The following is a 17,018-nucleotide window of genomic DNA, read 5'->3' as shown; positions in this document are numbered from 1 at the left end:
ATGACATTCATTATCCAAATGGCTTTCCAGTGAGGGTGATCAAACCACACTGGAAAGTCAGGACAGAGGTCAAAGGTCATACAAACCCTTCAAATAAGTGTTTAGGCATCTAAATCTAATGAAAAACAGTGAAACATTTCATACATGTCGTATCCCAGGTTTCCAGTACATTTCTTTATCAAAATAACGAATGTGTTTAATTAAAACTCAGGAAATAAACACTTCCGTGTGTGTGTGCACCTTCAAGATACCTTCGCTCTAAGACAGATGGGAAAACTCACTAAACCCAAAGGAAATAGAACACATAAATCAAACAGTATTTTTAAAACACCAACAAATAGTCATAACAAGTGTGTGGGTGGGGGTGGGTGTATTTGCAAACCTTAAAGTAAAAACAAACAACAAACATTTGGTAATTTATGGCCTCAATCTCACTCACTGCTCTCATCAAGACCATAGCCCCGGGAAACATTTCAAAGAGTGACCATGAAACTAGAGGTCGACCGATTATGATTTTTCAATGCCGATACTGATTAATCGGCCTATTTATTTAATATATATATTTGTAAATAAATGACAATTACAACAATACTAAATTAACACTTTTAACTTAATATAATACATCAAAATCAATTTAATCTCAAATAAATAATGAAACATGTCAATTTGGTTTAAATAACGCAAAAAAAAGTGTTGGCGAAGAAAGTAAAAGTGCAATCTGTGCCATGTAAAATATGTGCCATGTAAAATATGTGCCATGTAAAATATGTGCCATGTAAAAAAGCTAACGTTTAAGTTCCTTGCTCAGAACATGTGAAAGCTGGTGGTTCCGTTTAACATGAGTCTTCAATATTCCCAGGTAAGAAGTTTTAGGTTGTAGTTATTATAGGAATTATAGGACTATTTCTCTCTACCATTTGTATGTCATATACCTTAGGACTATTGGATGTTCTTATAGGCACTATAGTATTGCCAGCCTAATCTCGGGAGTTGATAGGCTTGAAGGCATAAACAGCGCAATGCTTGAAGCGCAGCGAAGAGCTGCTGGCAAATGCAGGAAAGTGCTGTTTGAATGAATGCTTACGAGCCTGCTGCTGCCTACCACCTCTCAGTCAGACTGCTCTATCGAATATCAAATCATAGACTTAATTATAATATAATAAACACAGAAATACGAGCCTTAGGTCATTAATATGGCCAAATCCGGAAACTATTATTTAGAAAACAAAATATTCATTCTTTCAATGAAATACAGAACCTTTACGTATCCTATCTAACAGGTGGCATCCCTAAGTCTAAATATTGCTGTTACATTACACAACCTTCAGTGTTATGTCATAATTATGTAAAATTCTGGCAAATTAATTACGGTCTTTGTTAGGAAGAAATGGTCTTTACACAGTTCGCAACGAGCCAGACGGCCCAAACTGCTGCATATACCCTGACTATGCTTGCACAGAACGCAAGAGAAGTGACAATTTCCCTAGTTAAAATAAATTCATGTTAGCAGGCAATATTAACTAAATAAGTAGGTTTAAAAATATATACTTGTGTATTGATTTTAAAGAAAGGCATTGATGTTTATGGTTTGGTACACATTGGTGCAACGACGGAGCTTTTTTCGCGGATGCGCTTGTTAAATCATCACCCATTTGGTGAAGTAGGCTGTGATTCAATGATAAATTAACAGGCACCGCATCGATTATATGCAACGCAGGATAAACTAGTAATATCATCAACCATGTGTAGTTAATTTGTGATTATGTTAAGATTGATAGTTTTTTATAAGATACGTTTAATGCTAGCTAGCAACTTACCTTGGCTCCTTGCTGCACTCACGTAACAGGTAGTCAGCCTGCCACGCAGTCTCCTCATTGAGTGCAATGTAATTGGCCATAATCGGTGTCCAAAAATGCAGATTTACCGATTGTTATGAAAACTTGAAAATCGTCCCTAATTAGTTGGCCATTCCGATTAATCGGTCGACCTCTACACGAAACTCCCATTTTCCCGGAAAAACAACATTTTGTTAGCCTTCACTATACTACACCATTTCAGCAACCCAAAAGTTTAAACTACAAACAAAACATGATGATAATGATAGGTCCACTGTACTCCTTCTGATCATTCATCGTTTGTTTTAATCTACCTCAATGTTTATGTGCTCTTAATTTAGCATATGCTACCCTTGGACACTGCAACATGTATCTCGCCACCAAGTCAACAATTCACTCCCATATTATATGACTGGTCTCTCTTTTCCATAACCATGTCAAATTATCCTGGTATCATTACTAGACCAATGTCCAACAACATTTTGATAGCTGTTTCACCTTAGACTGTTCCTGTTACCCATCTAAATATAGTACTTTTTTTCTGTCGTAAATGTGGTACATTTCTCAGCATAAGGAATCAGTGATATTTGATCCCAGCCATTTAATAAAAAGTTGTTTGAGACGCGATCTCCTATGTCTCCCTGAACTGTACATACTGTAGGGGACTTCCATTAGTCCCGGAAGGAAGAATTCTACTCAAAACACTCAGATACTACAGTGTTTCATTAAGTGAAATCGACACCTAAAATAAACAATAAATAAACCCGTAACCCCTTTCCAGTAATCTAATAATTTCAACCTGTCGCATTAACAGTAAAAATATTAATCTGATGTTTAAAATCTAGAGCCTTCAAAAAGTTGGTGCTGTCTCATCAGTGTAATAGTCAAAACTAAATGTCACCCACTCTTAGTGATGATCAAATCAAATTTTATTTGTCGCATACACATGGTTAGCAGATGTTAATGCAACTGTAGCGAAATGCTTGTGCTTCTAGTTCCGACAATGCAGTAATAACCAACGAGTAATTTAACCTAACAATTCCACAACTAGTAGTAGTAACCTTATTTCACAACAACTACCTTATACACAGAAGTGTAAAGGGATGAAGAACATGTACATAAAAATATATGAATGAGTGGTACAGAACGGCATAGGCAAGATGCAGTAGATGGTATCGAGTACAGTATATACATATGAGATGAGTAATGTAGGGTATGTAAACATTATATTAAGTGGCATTGTTTAAAGTGGCTAGTGATACATTTTTTACATGTATGGCAGCAGCCACTCAATGTTAGTGGTGGCTGTTTAACAGTCTGATGGCCTTGAGATAGAAGCTGTTTTTCAGTCTCTCGGTCCCTGCTTTGATGCACCTGTACTGACCTCGCCTTCTGGATGATAGCGGGGTGAACAGGCAGTGGCTCGGGTGGTTGTTGTCCTTGATGATTTTTATGGCCTTCCTGTGACATCGGGTGGTGTGTAGGTGTCCTGGAGGGCAGATAGTATTCCCCCGGTGATGCGTTGTGCAGACCTCACTACCCTCTGGAGAGCCTTGCGGTTGAGGGCAGTGCAGTTGCCGTACCAGGCGGTTATACAACCCCACAGGATGCTCTCGATTTGTGTCATCTTAATGATGAGCTTGGAGGGTTCTATGGTGTTGAATGCTGAACTGTAGTCAATGAACAGCATTCTTACATAGGTATTCCTCTTGTCCAGATGGGATAGGGCAGTATGCGGTATGATAGCAATTGATTTGTCTGTGGACCTGTTGGAGCGGTATGCAAACTGAAGTGGGTCTAGGGTGACAGGTAAGGTGGAGGTGATATGGTCCTTGACAAGTCTCTCAAAGCACTTCATGATGACAGAAGTGAGTGCTATGGGGTGATAGTCATTTAGTTCAGTTATATTTGGGGCCAATGGAGAAGGAGATGGGAGGCCCACAGTCCTTGGTAGCGGGCCATGTCAGTGGCACTGTATTATCCTCAAAGTGGGCAAAGGAGGTGTTTAGCTTGTATGGAAGCAAGACATTGGTGTCCGTGACGTGGTTGGTTTTCTTTTTGTAGTCCGTAATTATCTGTAGACCCTGCCACATATGTTTTGTGTCTGGACCGTTGAATTGCAGCTCCATTTTGTCCCTATACTAACATTTAGCTTGTTTGATTGCCTTGCGGAGGGAATAACTACACTGTTTATATTCGGCCATATTCCCAACCTCTTTCCATGGTTGAATGTGGTGGTTTGTTCTTTCAGTTGTGCGTGTATTCCGCAATCTATCCACGGTTTCTGGTTGGGGTAGGTTTTAATAGTCACAGTGGGTACAACATCTTCTGTGCACTTCCTAATAAACTCACTCACCGAGTCAGCGTATAAATCAATGTTATTGTCTGAGGCTTCCTGGAACATTTTCCAGTCCAAGTGATCAAAACAATCTTGAAGCGTGGATTCCGATTGGTCAGACCAGCGTTGAATGGTTCTAGTCACGGCTACATCCTGTTTCAGTTTGTGCCTATAGGATGGTATGAGCAAGATTAAGTCGTGGTCGGATATACACGGCTGTGACTCGGCATTTGATTGTAAGGAATTCTAGATTGGGTGAACAAAAGGATTTGAGTTCCTATATGTTGTTATTGTTAAACCATGAGTCGTTAATCATGAGGCATACACCCCCGCCCTTCTTCTTACCAGAGAGATGACGGCGCTACGCATGAAGAAACACGGTGGCTGTACCATCTCTGACAACATATTCCGAGTGAGCCATGTTTCCGTGAAACAGAGAATGTTACAATCTCTGATGTTTCTCTGGAAGGCTAATCATGCCCTAATTTCATCCACCTTGTTGTCTAGAGACTGGACATTGGCGACAAATATGCTCGGAAGCGGTGAACATGGTGCTCGCTTTCTAAGTCTGACCAGGAGGCTGCTCCGTCTGTCTCTCCTGCGGCAATGACATTGTTTTGGTTCAGCCTCTGGAATTAGATCCAATGTCCAGGGTGGAGGTCCAAACAAAGGATCCGCTTCGGGAAAGTCGTATTCCTGGTCATAATGTTGGTAAGTTGACGTCGCTCTGAAATCCAATAGTTCTTCCCGGCTGTATGTAATAACACTTAAGATTTTCTGGGCTAACAATGTAAGAAATAATACATAAACAAATTACTGCATATTTTCCTAAGGACTAGAAGCGAGTCAACCATCTTTGTAGTGATCATAGCTTTTGTAGTTTGAAAGCTATGATCACACAACACAATGGCACAGATGTATCAAGTTTTGAGGGAGCCTGCAATTGGCATGCTGACTGCAGAAATGTTCCACCAGAGCTTTTGCCAGAGAATTTAATGTTAATTTCTCTACCATAAGTCACCTCCAATGTCGTTTTGGAGAATTTGGCAGTACATCAAACCAGCCTCATAACCGAAAACCATGTGTAACCACACCAGTTCAGGACCTCCACATCTGGCTTCTTCACCTGCGGGATCGTCTGAGACCAGCCACCCAGACAGCTGTTGAAACTGAGGAGTATTTCTGACCCCTTTTGTGGGGGAAAACATTTTTGATTGGCTGGACCTGGCTCCCAAGTGCACCCCTGCCTAGTCATCTGAAATCCATAGATTTACAGTTCATATAAGGAAATCAGTCAATTGACATTTTTTTATTTTTTATTTCACCTTTATTTAACCAGGTAGGCTAGTTGAGAACAAGTTCTCATTTGCAACTGCGACCTGGCCAAGATAAAGCATAGCAGTGTGAACAGACAACACAGAGTTACACATGGAGTAAACAATTAACAAGTCAATAACACAGTAGAAAAAAAGGGGAGTCTATATACAATGTGTGCAAAAGGCATGAGGAGGTAGGCGAATAATTACAATATTGCAGATTAACACTGGAGTGATAAATGATCAGATGATCATGTACAGGTAGAGATATTGGTGTGCAAAAGAGCAGAAAAGTAAATAAATAAAAAGTGTGGGGATGAGGTAGGTGAAAATGGGTGGGCTATTTACCAATAGATTACGTACAACTGCAGCGATCGGTTAGCTGCTCAGATAGCTGATGTTTGAAGTTGGTGAGGGAGATAAAAGTCTCCAACTTCAGTGATTTTTGCAATTCGTTCCAGTCACAGGCAGCAGAGTACTGGAACGAAAGGCGGCCGAATGAGGTGTTGGCTTTAGGGATGATCAGTGAGATACACCTGCTGGAGCGCGTGCTACGGATGGGTGTTGCCATCGTGACCAGTGAACTGAGATAAGGCGGAGCTTTACCTAGCATGGCCTTGTAGATGACCTGGAGCCAGTGGATCTGGCGACGAGTATGTAGCGAGGGCCAGCCGACTAGAGCATACAAGTTGCAGTGGTGGGTAGTATAAGGTGCTTTAGTGACAAAACGGATGGCACTGCATCCAGTTTGCTGAGTAGAGTGTTGGAAGCGATTTTGTAGATGACATCGCCGAAGTCGAGGATCGGTAGGATAGTCAGTTTTACTAGGGTGAGCTTGGCAGCGTGAGTGAAGGAGGCTTTGTTGCGGAATAGAAAGCCGACTCTTGATTTGATTTTCGATTGGAGATGCTTGATATGGGTCTGGAAGGAGAGTTTGCAGTCTAGCCAGACATCTAGGTACTTATAGGTGTCCACATATTCAAGGTCGGAACCATCCAGTGTGGTGATGCTAGTCGGGCATGCGGGTGCAGGCAGCGATCGGTTGAAAAGCATGCATTTGGTTTTACTAGCGTTTAAGAGCAGTTGGAGGCCACGGAAGGAGTGTTGTATGGCATTGAAGCTCGTTTGGAGGTTAGATAGCACAGTGTCTAATGACGGGCCGAAAGTATATAGAATGGTGTTGTCTGCGTAGAGGTGGATCAGGGAATCGCCCGCAGCAAGACCAACATCATTGCTATATACAGAGAAAAGAGTCGGCCCGAGAATTGAACCCTGTGGCACCCCCATAGAGACTGCCAGAGGACCGGACAGCATGCCCTCCGATTTGACACACTGAACTCTGTCTGCAAAGTAATTGGTGAACCAGGCAAGGCAGTCATCCGAAAAACCGAGGCTACTGAGTCTGCCGATAAGAATCTGGTGATTGACAGAGTCGAAAGCCTTGGCAAGGTCAATGAAGACGGCTGCACAGTACTGTCTTTTATCGATGGCGGTTATGATGTCGTTTAGTACCTTGAGTGTGGCTGAGGTGCACCCGTGACCGGCTCGGAAACCAGATTGCATAGCGGAGAGGGTACGGTGGGATTCGAGATGGTCAGTGACCTGTTTGTTGACTTGGCTTTCGAAGACCTTAGATAGGCAGGGCAGAGTGGATATAGGTCTGTAACAGTTTGGGTCCAGGGTGTCTACCCATTTGAAGAGGGGGATGACTGCAGCAGCTTTCCAATCCTTGGGGATCTCAGACGATATGAAAGAGAGGTTGAACAGGCTGGTAATAGGGGTTGCGACAATGGCGGCGGATAGTAAATAAATAAATTAGACCGTAATCTATGGATTTCACATGACAGGGAATACAGATATGCATCTCTTGGTCTCAGATACCTTAAAAAAAGAGAGGCGTGGATCACAAACCAATCAGTATTTAGTGTGACCACCGTTTGCCTCATACAGCGTGACACATCACCTTTGCATAGAGTTGATCAGGCTGTTGATGGTGGCCTGTGCAATGTTGTCCCACTCTTCTTCAATGGCTGTGCGAAGTAGCTGGATATTGGCAGGAACTAGACATATATTTAATATTTATGGTAGTAGATGCGAGGCGCACCGGTTTGAGTGTGTCAAGAACTGCATCGCTGCTGGGTTTTTCAAGCTCAACAGTTTCCCATTTGTATCAAGAATGGTCCAAAACCCAAAGGACATCCAGCCAACTTGACACAACTGTGGGAAGCATTGGAGTTAACATGGGCCAGCATCCTTGTGGAATGCTTTCGACACCTTGTAGAATCCATGCACTGATTAATTGAGGCTGTTTTGAGGGCAAAAGGTGGTTGCAACTCAATAGAGGTGCCTTACGCTTCGAACACTCCGACAGCGTCATTGCTTTCACTTTCTGATACCATTTCTGTCAAGCCGTCTACGCATACAGCATGGTTCATCGTTCAGAAACATACATTATGTATTTTCCATAAAGTATATGTTAGAGTTTTTCTTGGGAAGGCAGATAAAGTACATTTTATACCAAGAGCAAACACCTTGCATGTGAACACACTGAATGATAAACCATGAGAATGAGAACCACGTTCTTCACGTCACTTTGTTTTGAGCCGACATTGCTGTGGGCTTTGAACGGCGCACCCAGCACACGCCCACGAGACAGCCCCATTTTCAAAACAATCACTTTTCATCCGGTACAATCTCCGCCCACCCGGACCAGCTTAATCGAATCCCCTCTTTGTAATATTTCTGTTGCCTCTTCTACAGGAATAGGCATATAGGTGGTTGAGAGAACATGAGGGCTACATCCCAATTCTCCACCCTTCTCTTAAGGTGTGCACTTGCAAACTCCTCATCATGGAAGTATGCAAGTGCACACTTCGGGAGAAGGCAGAAGAATCGGAACAACTCAGCAACATGACAGTAACTCTGCAACAAGTCCAACTCTTTTGAGTAGTTCCTATGAGGAGAAAGGGTGTTGCGCACACTGTCTGTTCAGTGTGTCACACAATGTGTCTTTGGGTTGCGCAGTCACTGCCAAATCATTACTTGCAAACATACAGTACACAGTATCTACCTCTGTGCTTGCAACCTCTGCCTCCTATCTATCCAAGTAGTAGTACCTAATATGGGATACTTACTTGTACATGTTCTACATTTGATCATTGCCAGTGGTAGAAAATACTTTAAAGTACTACTTAAGTCATTTTGGGGGGTATCTGTACATTATTTATATTATGGACAACTTTTACTTCACTACATTCCTAAAGAAAATAATGTACTTTTTACTCCATACATTTTCCCTGTCTCCCAAACGTACTTGTTACATGATGAATGCTTAGCAGGACAGGAAAATTATCCAATTCACGCACTTATCAAGAGAACACGTGGTCATCCCTACTGCCTCTGATCTGGCAGGCTCACTAAATACAAATGCATCGTTTGTAAATTATGTTTGAGTGTGTCCGTGGCTTTGCTTAATATAAGGGATTTGAAATTATTTATACTTTTACTTTTGATACTTAAATATATTTAGAACCAAATACTTTGGCTTTTACTCAAGTAGTATTTTACTGGGTGACTTTCAGTTTTACTCAAGTAACTTTCTATTAAGATAACAATACTTTTACTCAAGTATGACAATTGGGTACTTTTTCCACCACTGAGCATTGCTCAGTGAAGATGATGTCCAGTGTTGTCCACCACTACTCTCCTGTAGCCACATCTGGAACCCATGCCTTCCAAACTGAGTTCTGGATAAGCTCTGTGATCATCACCAAAGTTAAGATGAGTTTTCATTAGTGTAATTTTTATTTAAGCTTTATTTAAATAGGCAAGTCAGTTAACAAATTCTTATTTACATTGACGGACTAGGAACAGTGGGTTAACTGCCTTGTTCAGGGGCAAAACCACAGATTTTTACCTTGTCAGCTCGGGGATTTGATATAGCAACCTTTCAATTACTGGACCAATGCTCTAACCACTAGGCTACCTGCCACCCCACCAGTTAGACTACTGGAAATGGCTTTGATCACAGAAATAAACTCTCTGAAAGGTATTGGAAACTCATTGAATGTTATAAATTGTTCATATGCAACAATTTTACCCGTTGTCAAAAACATCAAGAACAAAGTCAATATTCCTCCCATGCCAGCTAGGGTAGAACAATGACTTATTCCTTACAGATATGTCTGAATTATTCCACAAAATAGCTTTATGTGGGGAAAAATTGTGCAGGCCATTAAAGCTTGTTGGTGAAACCTAGCCAATTTAGCAGGTATTCTTTCAGGAATACAATTACATTTCAGTAAAAATGTAAGACCTCCCAACTTATTAAACACATTGTTTGGAATGAAATGCCAAATTGATTCAGTATTGACCAAACATCTTTTCAACCAATTGGTTTTCAACTAAATCCAGCACTTCCCCATCTAGCAATGAGGAATTGGCCCAGAAACGTCCCTCTTCCGGGGGACCGGAACTGATTGAATCGGCCCGGAATCGGGTGTCTGATTAGGCCTGGAATCGAAATGAATGACTGCCCAGAATGGGCCCAAGTACATCGGGCCGTTTCCGTCTACCAGAATTCAGCAGACTTTGCCGGCGTCTTACCAGAAGCCTGATTTAGTCATTTTAAATATACATACAGATTATACCCATCCACAACAAAAAAACATTTAGTCTCGGAGGAAACACCATATACCTGGTGACCGTGTCAGTGTGCATGCGCCTCGCCCGCCACAGGAGTTGCTACAGCACGATGGGACAAGGACATCCTGGCCGGGAAAAACCCTCCCATAACTCTGACGACTCTGGGCCAATTGTGCAACGCCTCATGGGTCTCCCGGTCGCGGCCGGCACGAGTCTTAACCCAGCATCTGTAGAAACGCAGTTTGCACTGCAACTCAGTGTCTTAGACCGCTGCCACTCAGGAAGTTCCATTCACAAAGATGTGAATGTATATCAATTGCATTGCACAAAGTATCAAAATACTCAAATACTACACAGGACTCTTTTTCATTAAATGTAATTTAATTGAAATGTTAATTGTATTTTTTTATCACAGAAACAATGAGGAAAATATGGACGAATAAATAAATAAATAATGAAATGTTAATTAATTATATAAAGCAGCCTGTGTAGTCATCTGCCAGAATGTAGCCCCAATTGGTCCGAGCCCCAAGTAATACATTTGGGCCAGATAATTCACATGGGAAATTGCCCCGAGCTCAATCCCTGTATCCTAGCCATAAGTAATACTGCTGAAGGCGGCCAAGACTCTGGGCCACATGACGTTGGCCGAGTGCCACTACTCTCAGACGGAATCGGCCCAGATCCACTGTGCTAGCTGGGTCCAAACCTCCTTTATTAGAGAGAACTGACTTTTTTTGTTTGTGAGACTTATTTGTCCAGATGAAGTCAAGAAAGTTCTTGTTTATCTCTTTACAGGTAGAAGGATTTACAAATAAAGATAATGAGGGGTACACAAAGCGAGCGTGACTATTGCCAGCAAGCAAACACCTCACGTTATCGAAACCCTGACCAGTGTTTGATTAACAATCAAATGCAATATCTTTTCTGCCTTTCAGTTTGAATTTTGTCACATAAAAATGTATACCTATTTAGGAAAATAAAATTCAAACATGATATTGATTGATCATTTGCATCTCCAATTGGGTTTCGGCAGCTAAGCACTTCCATATAGTAAATGTTCCTGGGTGGCTCTGGGGGAATAAGTGGGTAGACAGCCCCACCTAATGTTTTTAGGAAGTACAGTTCGTCGCAAAAAAATGACACAAGGGGGCGCTGTGATTCCTCTGCTCTGAAAGTGAGTCCCCAACTTTGGAAACTATGCTATATTCCATCAACCTTCCTCCTGTAGAACTTTGTGTCGATTTGGCTAATAAAACAACAACACCGTTTAAAAGCTGTTTTTATCCTTTTGCTACAATTCAAAACACAGACCGACTGTTATTTAGTTGCATAATAAACGTGTTTTAATTAACTTTATCCACCATCTTTGTGGCCAGCCGGGGTGATTATGAGTTTCCCTACTCACTAATTGTCATTGAAACAGTTGATTAAAAGCTGACCGAATGCTGTAAATAACCAGTGAATCTACAGTATGCTATGCATTATGTGTTGTGTTGTCCCATGTGCGTTGCATGTGAACAGCAGAAGACTTGTTAAAAAAAAAAAAAACTCGTGAGTTAACGTGCAGTAGCTACATTGTTATATAGGGAACAAAGCATGTAAAAACAAACATGCTGTATATATTTGCTCAAAACTCTGGAAGTATTTGGAGCATTTATAGTCTTCCTATATAAGGTTACTTTTTGATATTAATGTATATAATTTAAGCCGAGGCCTGTAGGCTAAACCAGACATTGGCATTCCCTTTTCAAGTGAGCATTGGACAAGAAACTAATACACACACATATACCCACTTAGATGCTCTGTTAATTAAAGATCATTTTCATAGAAATGTTAATAAACAGAAAATAAATTCCAGCGTTTTGTTTACCTTTATTGAATGGTCATAAACGTAGCCAACTAGCCTGGTCCCAGATCTATTTGTGCTCTTGCCTATTCCATTGCTGTCCTTGTTATGAAAAACATGTTTGGCATGATCGGACAAACAGACTGGCACCGGGCTATAAATGACAACTCTTGAAATCTGATCATCTAAAAGTGTAGTCAGTGCTGCTTGCACGAAGCACCGTGGTGTCCGGAATTTATGAATATTTGACACCATTTTATGCGCTCAGCGTAGAGACATTACGGTAATAATAAACGTCTGATGTTCGTCAGCCGATATGACATCCATCCCCTCGCAGCTCTGTTGCGCAGACCATCCCGCATCACTTCTGTCTCTTAGAAACGGGGCATGGTGCAGCAACCAAAATGACTTCCAACGAAGATGTCATGATGGCAACATCACCCCGCGAGCTTACTCAGAATCCGCTGAAGAAAATATGGATGCCATGTAAAAACGGGCTGCCTGAAAAGCACATTTCACAGAGAAGGGGTAAGTTGCCTTGGCAGGCTTGTGCCAACAGCGCGCAACGGAGGCGTATAGCAGATGCACATGATTTTAAGACATTTTAATATTTTTTTGTCTAACGTTACCTCATGGAACTTAGATATTCATCTTTTTATACACACACTGCGGCGTTGCGCAACCTGACCAGGTTCTGTGCGCTCAACATTTTCTCCAAGGGTGCAACGTTGCAGCATTTCGTCTCTAATGATTCGACTTTTAAAGATGTTTTTTCTTGGTGTTACAATTGTCAAACGTTGTTTATTAATGCCAATTATGCAATTGCACATGGCCTACTACGGTATCGAACTGGTAAGGAAGCTCGGTGTTGAATTTGACTAGGAAGATGACAAGCATGACAATGCGCCCATTTGCCCGTCACCGCACAACCCAACCATGTCCATGTACAATACAACAAGGTTATTTTATTGTTTAACTATGGATTGTTAAACATAATTTGAGCTACTGTTCACAGTAACGGCGACATGGAACTGACATAGCACAGGAGCGCCTGATTATGTATCATTATTTGTTTGTTTGGACCCCCACCTGTCCATGGCCCAGCAGCATTTAGAAGGGACTGGTAAACTATCAATATACGTTGCTGTTATTGTTGCGCCGCAAAATAACAGCCAGCCGAACTACTAAAGTCTAACATACAGATTCACTCCTGTGCCAACCGTGATTGGCCCAGTGGATTTTATGAAGAAAATGTCCTTAGAGGGTATAATTTATGGGGATGATTACGCTGCAGACTTGGTTTGTCTCCCTCGCTGTGGAATTCGGATTACTTTTCGCTGAGTCAACTAAGTGTTCAATCAATAGTGCTTGGGATCTGTAGTCTTTTAGGGTTGATTTGTTCCCTGTTCTTATTATAGGTTAGTGGTCCTCACCCTAAAAAAAACTACACTGTCTCCCACTGAACTATTCCAGATGCTTCCTTGTGCTGAGCTCGAGACTCTTCCTCTTTCAGGTGCAGACACTGCAGATTTCAGAGGTGATTTTCTCCCCCATTGGCTTGTATATTTGGCACAGTAATGAGAAAGGAGAAAGGAGAACAAAGAACCATGCCAGGCTTTGTGTGATTTCACTAATCCAGCCCCCCAATCCTAACCAATAGGGCCACTGGAGGGGCTTACGATGGTTAAGGAGGAGGGATAGCCAGTTAGCCTGATTTTATAGTACAGTAGACTACTTCTCCCTCTGTTTTGAAGGGGGCCACATAATTACTATTATCAAACTAGGTTAGTAGTGGAGCAGTTGGTCAGTGTTTTATGCTGTGTCACTCTATTTGAACTTTGGTTGACTGTTTCACTTAAGCCTAACCAGGTGAACACTGAAACGTGGTTATTCTGAGATCACCAGATAGTATGCCTATCTGGTGATAAGTCTTCTTGCTATTTACCCTAGTTTAAAGGTGCAATATGCAGAAGTCACTCTGCAATTTCCTGGTTGCTAAAATTCTAATGGTTCACCTAATTTCAATGTATGTGACAAAACAAGCAAGAGAATCATCTAAACTGGTGTGAAATATATTTTCATTAACCAAAAATAACCAAAAATATTGTATTTTCAGCTTTTTTAATCTGGTGTAAAAAAAAATGAACGTAAAAGACACAAAAACTCAACTTAAGAATGGGGAAATAGCACACATTGAACATATCTACCTCTTCTTAGAGTTGCTTTCAATGAGAATGACAGCTCTATAACTCACATTTCTATGTGAATTTGGTCAGGTTGCCCAAAAGGTACATATTGCAGTTTTAATTACATCTGGAAGTGTGTGTGTGTGTGTGTGTGTGTGTGTGTGTGTGTGTGTGTGTGTGTGTGTGTGTGTGTGTGTGTGTGTGTGTGTGTGTGTGTGTGTGTGTGTGTGTGTGTGTGTGTGTGTGTGTGTGTGTGTCACAGCTTCACCAACTCTTCCAAAGACATTGTCTGCTTGACTTGCTCTTAGATATGTGAGCGATTTTCCTAGAGTCCCTCTGTCAACAACACAAAAGGCTTAATCATGCCTACTGCTCCTCTCTGCTCTACTTTCTCCTCTTTCCTCATTTGGCCAATTCGTTCTTCTTTCCACCTGCTTCTCCAGACTCTGGTATCTAACAGGTCACGGCTGTTATGGAGTGGCTGATCTCAAGTCAGTCCTTAAGTGTTTGGCAGTGTTCATGACACAGCATCTCTAATGTTTTTGGGGGATTTTCACAACATGTAATCCATAGAAGGGCCCTTTTTTGGTGGTGGGGGGGGAGGGGGACATTTGTATCTTAAAGGGATACGTTGAGATTTTTGACACTTCAAGACTTTATCTACTTCCCCATAGTCAGATGAACTTGTGGATACCATTTATAGGCATGCTGCAATGATGCATGAGGACTGCAAATGTGGCCAGGGCAATAAATTGCAATGTCCGTACTGTGAGACGCCTAAGACAGCGCTACAGGGAGACAGGATGGACAGCTGATCATCCTCGCAGTGACAGACCACGTGTAACAACACCTGCACAGGATCAATACATCCGAAAATCACACCTGCGTGACAGGTACAGGATGGCAACAACAACTGCCTGAGTTACACCAGGAACGCACAATTCCTCCATCAGTGCTCAGACTGTCCACAATAGGCTGAGAGAGGCTGGACTGAGGGCTTTGTAGGCCTGTTGTAAGGCAGGTCCTCACCAGACATCACCGGCAACAACATTGCCTATGGGCACAAATCCACCATCGCTGGACCAGACAGGAAAAGTGCTCTTCACTGACGAATCACGGTTTTGTCTCACCAGTGGTGGTCGGATTCGCGTTTATCGTCAAAGGAATGAGCGTTACACCGAGGCCTGTACTCTGGAGCGGGATCGATTTGGAGGTGGAGGGTCCATCATGGTCTGGGGCGGTGTGTCACAGCATCATCGGACTGAGCTTGTTATCGTTGCAGGCAATCTCAACGCTGTGCTTTACAGGGAAGAAATCCTCCTCCCTCATGTGGTAACCTTCCTGCAGGCTCATCCTGACATGACCCTCCAGCATGACAATGCTACCAGCCATACTGCTCGTTCTGTGTGTGATTTCCTGCAAGACAGGAATGTCCTTGTTCTGCCATGGCCAGCGAACAGCCCGGATCTCAATCCCATTGAGCACGTCTGGGACCTGTTGGATCGGAGGGTGAGGGCTATGGCCATTCCCCCCAGAAATGTCTGGGAACTTGCAGGTGCCTTGGTGGAAGACTGAGGTAACATCTCACAGCAAGAACTGGCAAATCTGGTGCAGTCAATGAGGAGACGCAGTGGGTGAATTAATGCAGTGGGTGAATTAATGCAGTGGGTGAATTAATGCAGTGGGTGAATTAATGCAGTGGGTGAATTAATGCAGTGGGTGGCCCCACCAGATACTGACACTTACTTTTGATTTTGCCCCCTTTTTTTTCAGGGACACATTATTCCATTTCTGTTAGTCACATGTCTGTGGAACTTGTTCAGTTATGTTTCAGTTGTTGAATCTTATTATGTTCATACAAATATTTACACGTTAATTTAGCTGAAAATAAACGCAGTTGACAGTGAGAGGACGTTTCTTTTTTTTCTGAGTTTGTTTTTGTTTCATCAACAAATCACCTAGTGTATACAAGTATCTGTTTGCATCTGCTTAACCTTTTCTGAAATGATACAACAAAACTACTCCATCCAGTCTACACCTTTATTAAGGTCTGAGTTGTTGATTAGATTCTGCATTAATGGATCACGGTCCCATTTGATTCAACGACAGACTGTACCATCCACTGACATTCACTGTGTCTGTGTACAATAGTCATTCAACTTTTTGTCTCTCGTCCTATTCCCCCCTATTTTTCTGTATCTCCTCTCTCTCTCTCAGTATGTATGACCAACTGTCCCACCCTTATTGTGACGGTTGGCCTCCCAGCCAGAGGTAAGACCTACATCTCCAAGAAGCTGACCCGCTATCTCAACTGGATTGGTGTGCCAACCAAAGGTACCAGCTCAAGCTATCTCATTAGCTGTCTCTTTTGAGGTCTCACACTCTCTCTCACACACACACACACACACACACACGCGCGCACGCACACGCACACGCACACACAGGAAATAGGGTTGACTGATAGTATGTCTGTGTTGTTTAGAGTTCAACGTGGGTCAGTACAGGAGAGAGTGTGTGAAGATCTACAAGTCCTTTGAGTTTTTCCGTCCAGACAATGAAGAGGGGCTGAAGATCAGGAGGTGAGGCTGGATGATGGGTTTTGGAATGAGCTGAACAGGTCAAGTTAGGCCTAAACCCACCACTCTATTCACTTATATCTCATTACAGACCAAAGTTGCAGGGAATGTACTCTTTATTGGTCTTTTTTATAGGCAGAGACCGTTGAAAGAACAAAGATTTGTATTTACATTCATATCTACATTTTGACCAGTTGCTTTATATTAGTGAAGTTTGAATTCAGTTCATTCTCGTAGATCTTTACTTACAGTGTCACTTTCTGGTCATCTTTTT

General features: G+C 42.1%; 1 protein-coding gene across 3 annotated transcripts in view; it reads left to right on the top strand.

Annotated features, from left to right (window-relative positions):
• LOC118400319 (6-phosphofructo-2-kinase/fructose-2,6-bisphosphatase 4-like) overlaps window positions 1-17,018 on the top strand; it is a 49,478-nt gene that overhangs the window by 17,998 nt on the left and 14,462 nt on the right. For 2 of the 3 annotated variants that reach the window (XM_035797025.2, XM_052473563.1), the window contains 2 exons: window positions 16,386-16,502; window positions 16,651-16,747. In XM_035797025.2, the coding sequence (XP_035652918.1) occupies window positions 16,386-16,502; window positions 16,651-16,747 (214 nt within the window). Of the gene's footprint in view, window positions 1-12,274; window positions 12,511-16,385; window positions 16,503-16,650; window positions 16,748-17,018 lie in introns of those variants that run through there. The other variant, XM_035797024.2, reaches the window with a different exon arrangement.

The sequence above is a fragment of the Oncorhynchus keta genome, chromosome 21, assembly GCF_023373465.1.
Source record: "Oncorhynchus keta strain PuntledgeMale-10-30-2019 chromosome 21, Oket_V2, whole genome shotgun sequence".
Lineage (NCBI taxonomy): Eukaryota > Metazoa > Chordata > Actinopteri > Salmoniformes > Salmonidae > Oncorhynchus > Oncorhynchus keta.
The sequence above is the reverse complement of the archived record's forward strand: the minus strand, read 5'-3'. Positions and strand labels throughout refer to the sequence as shown.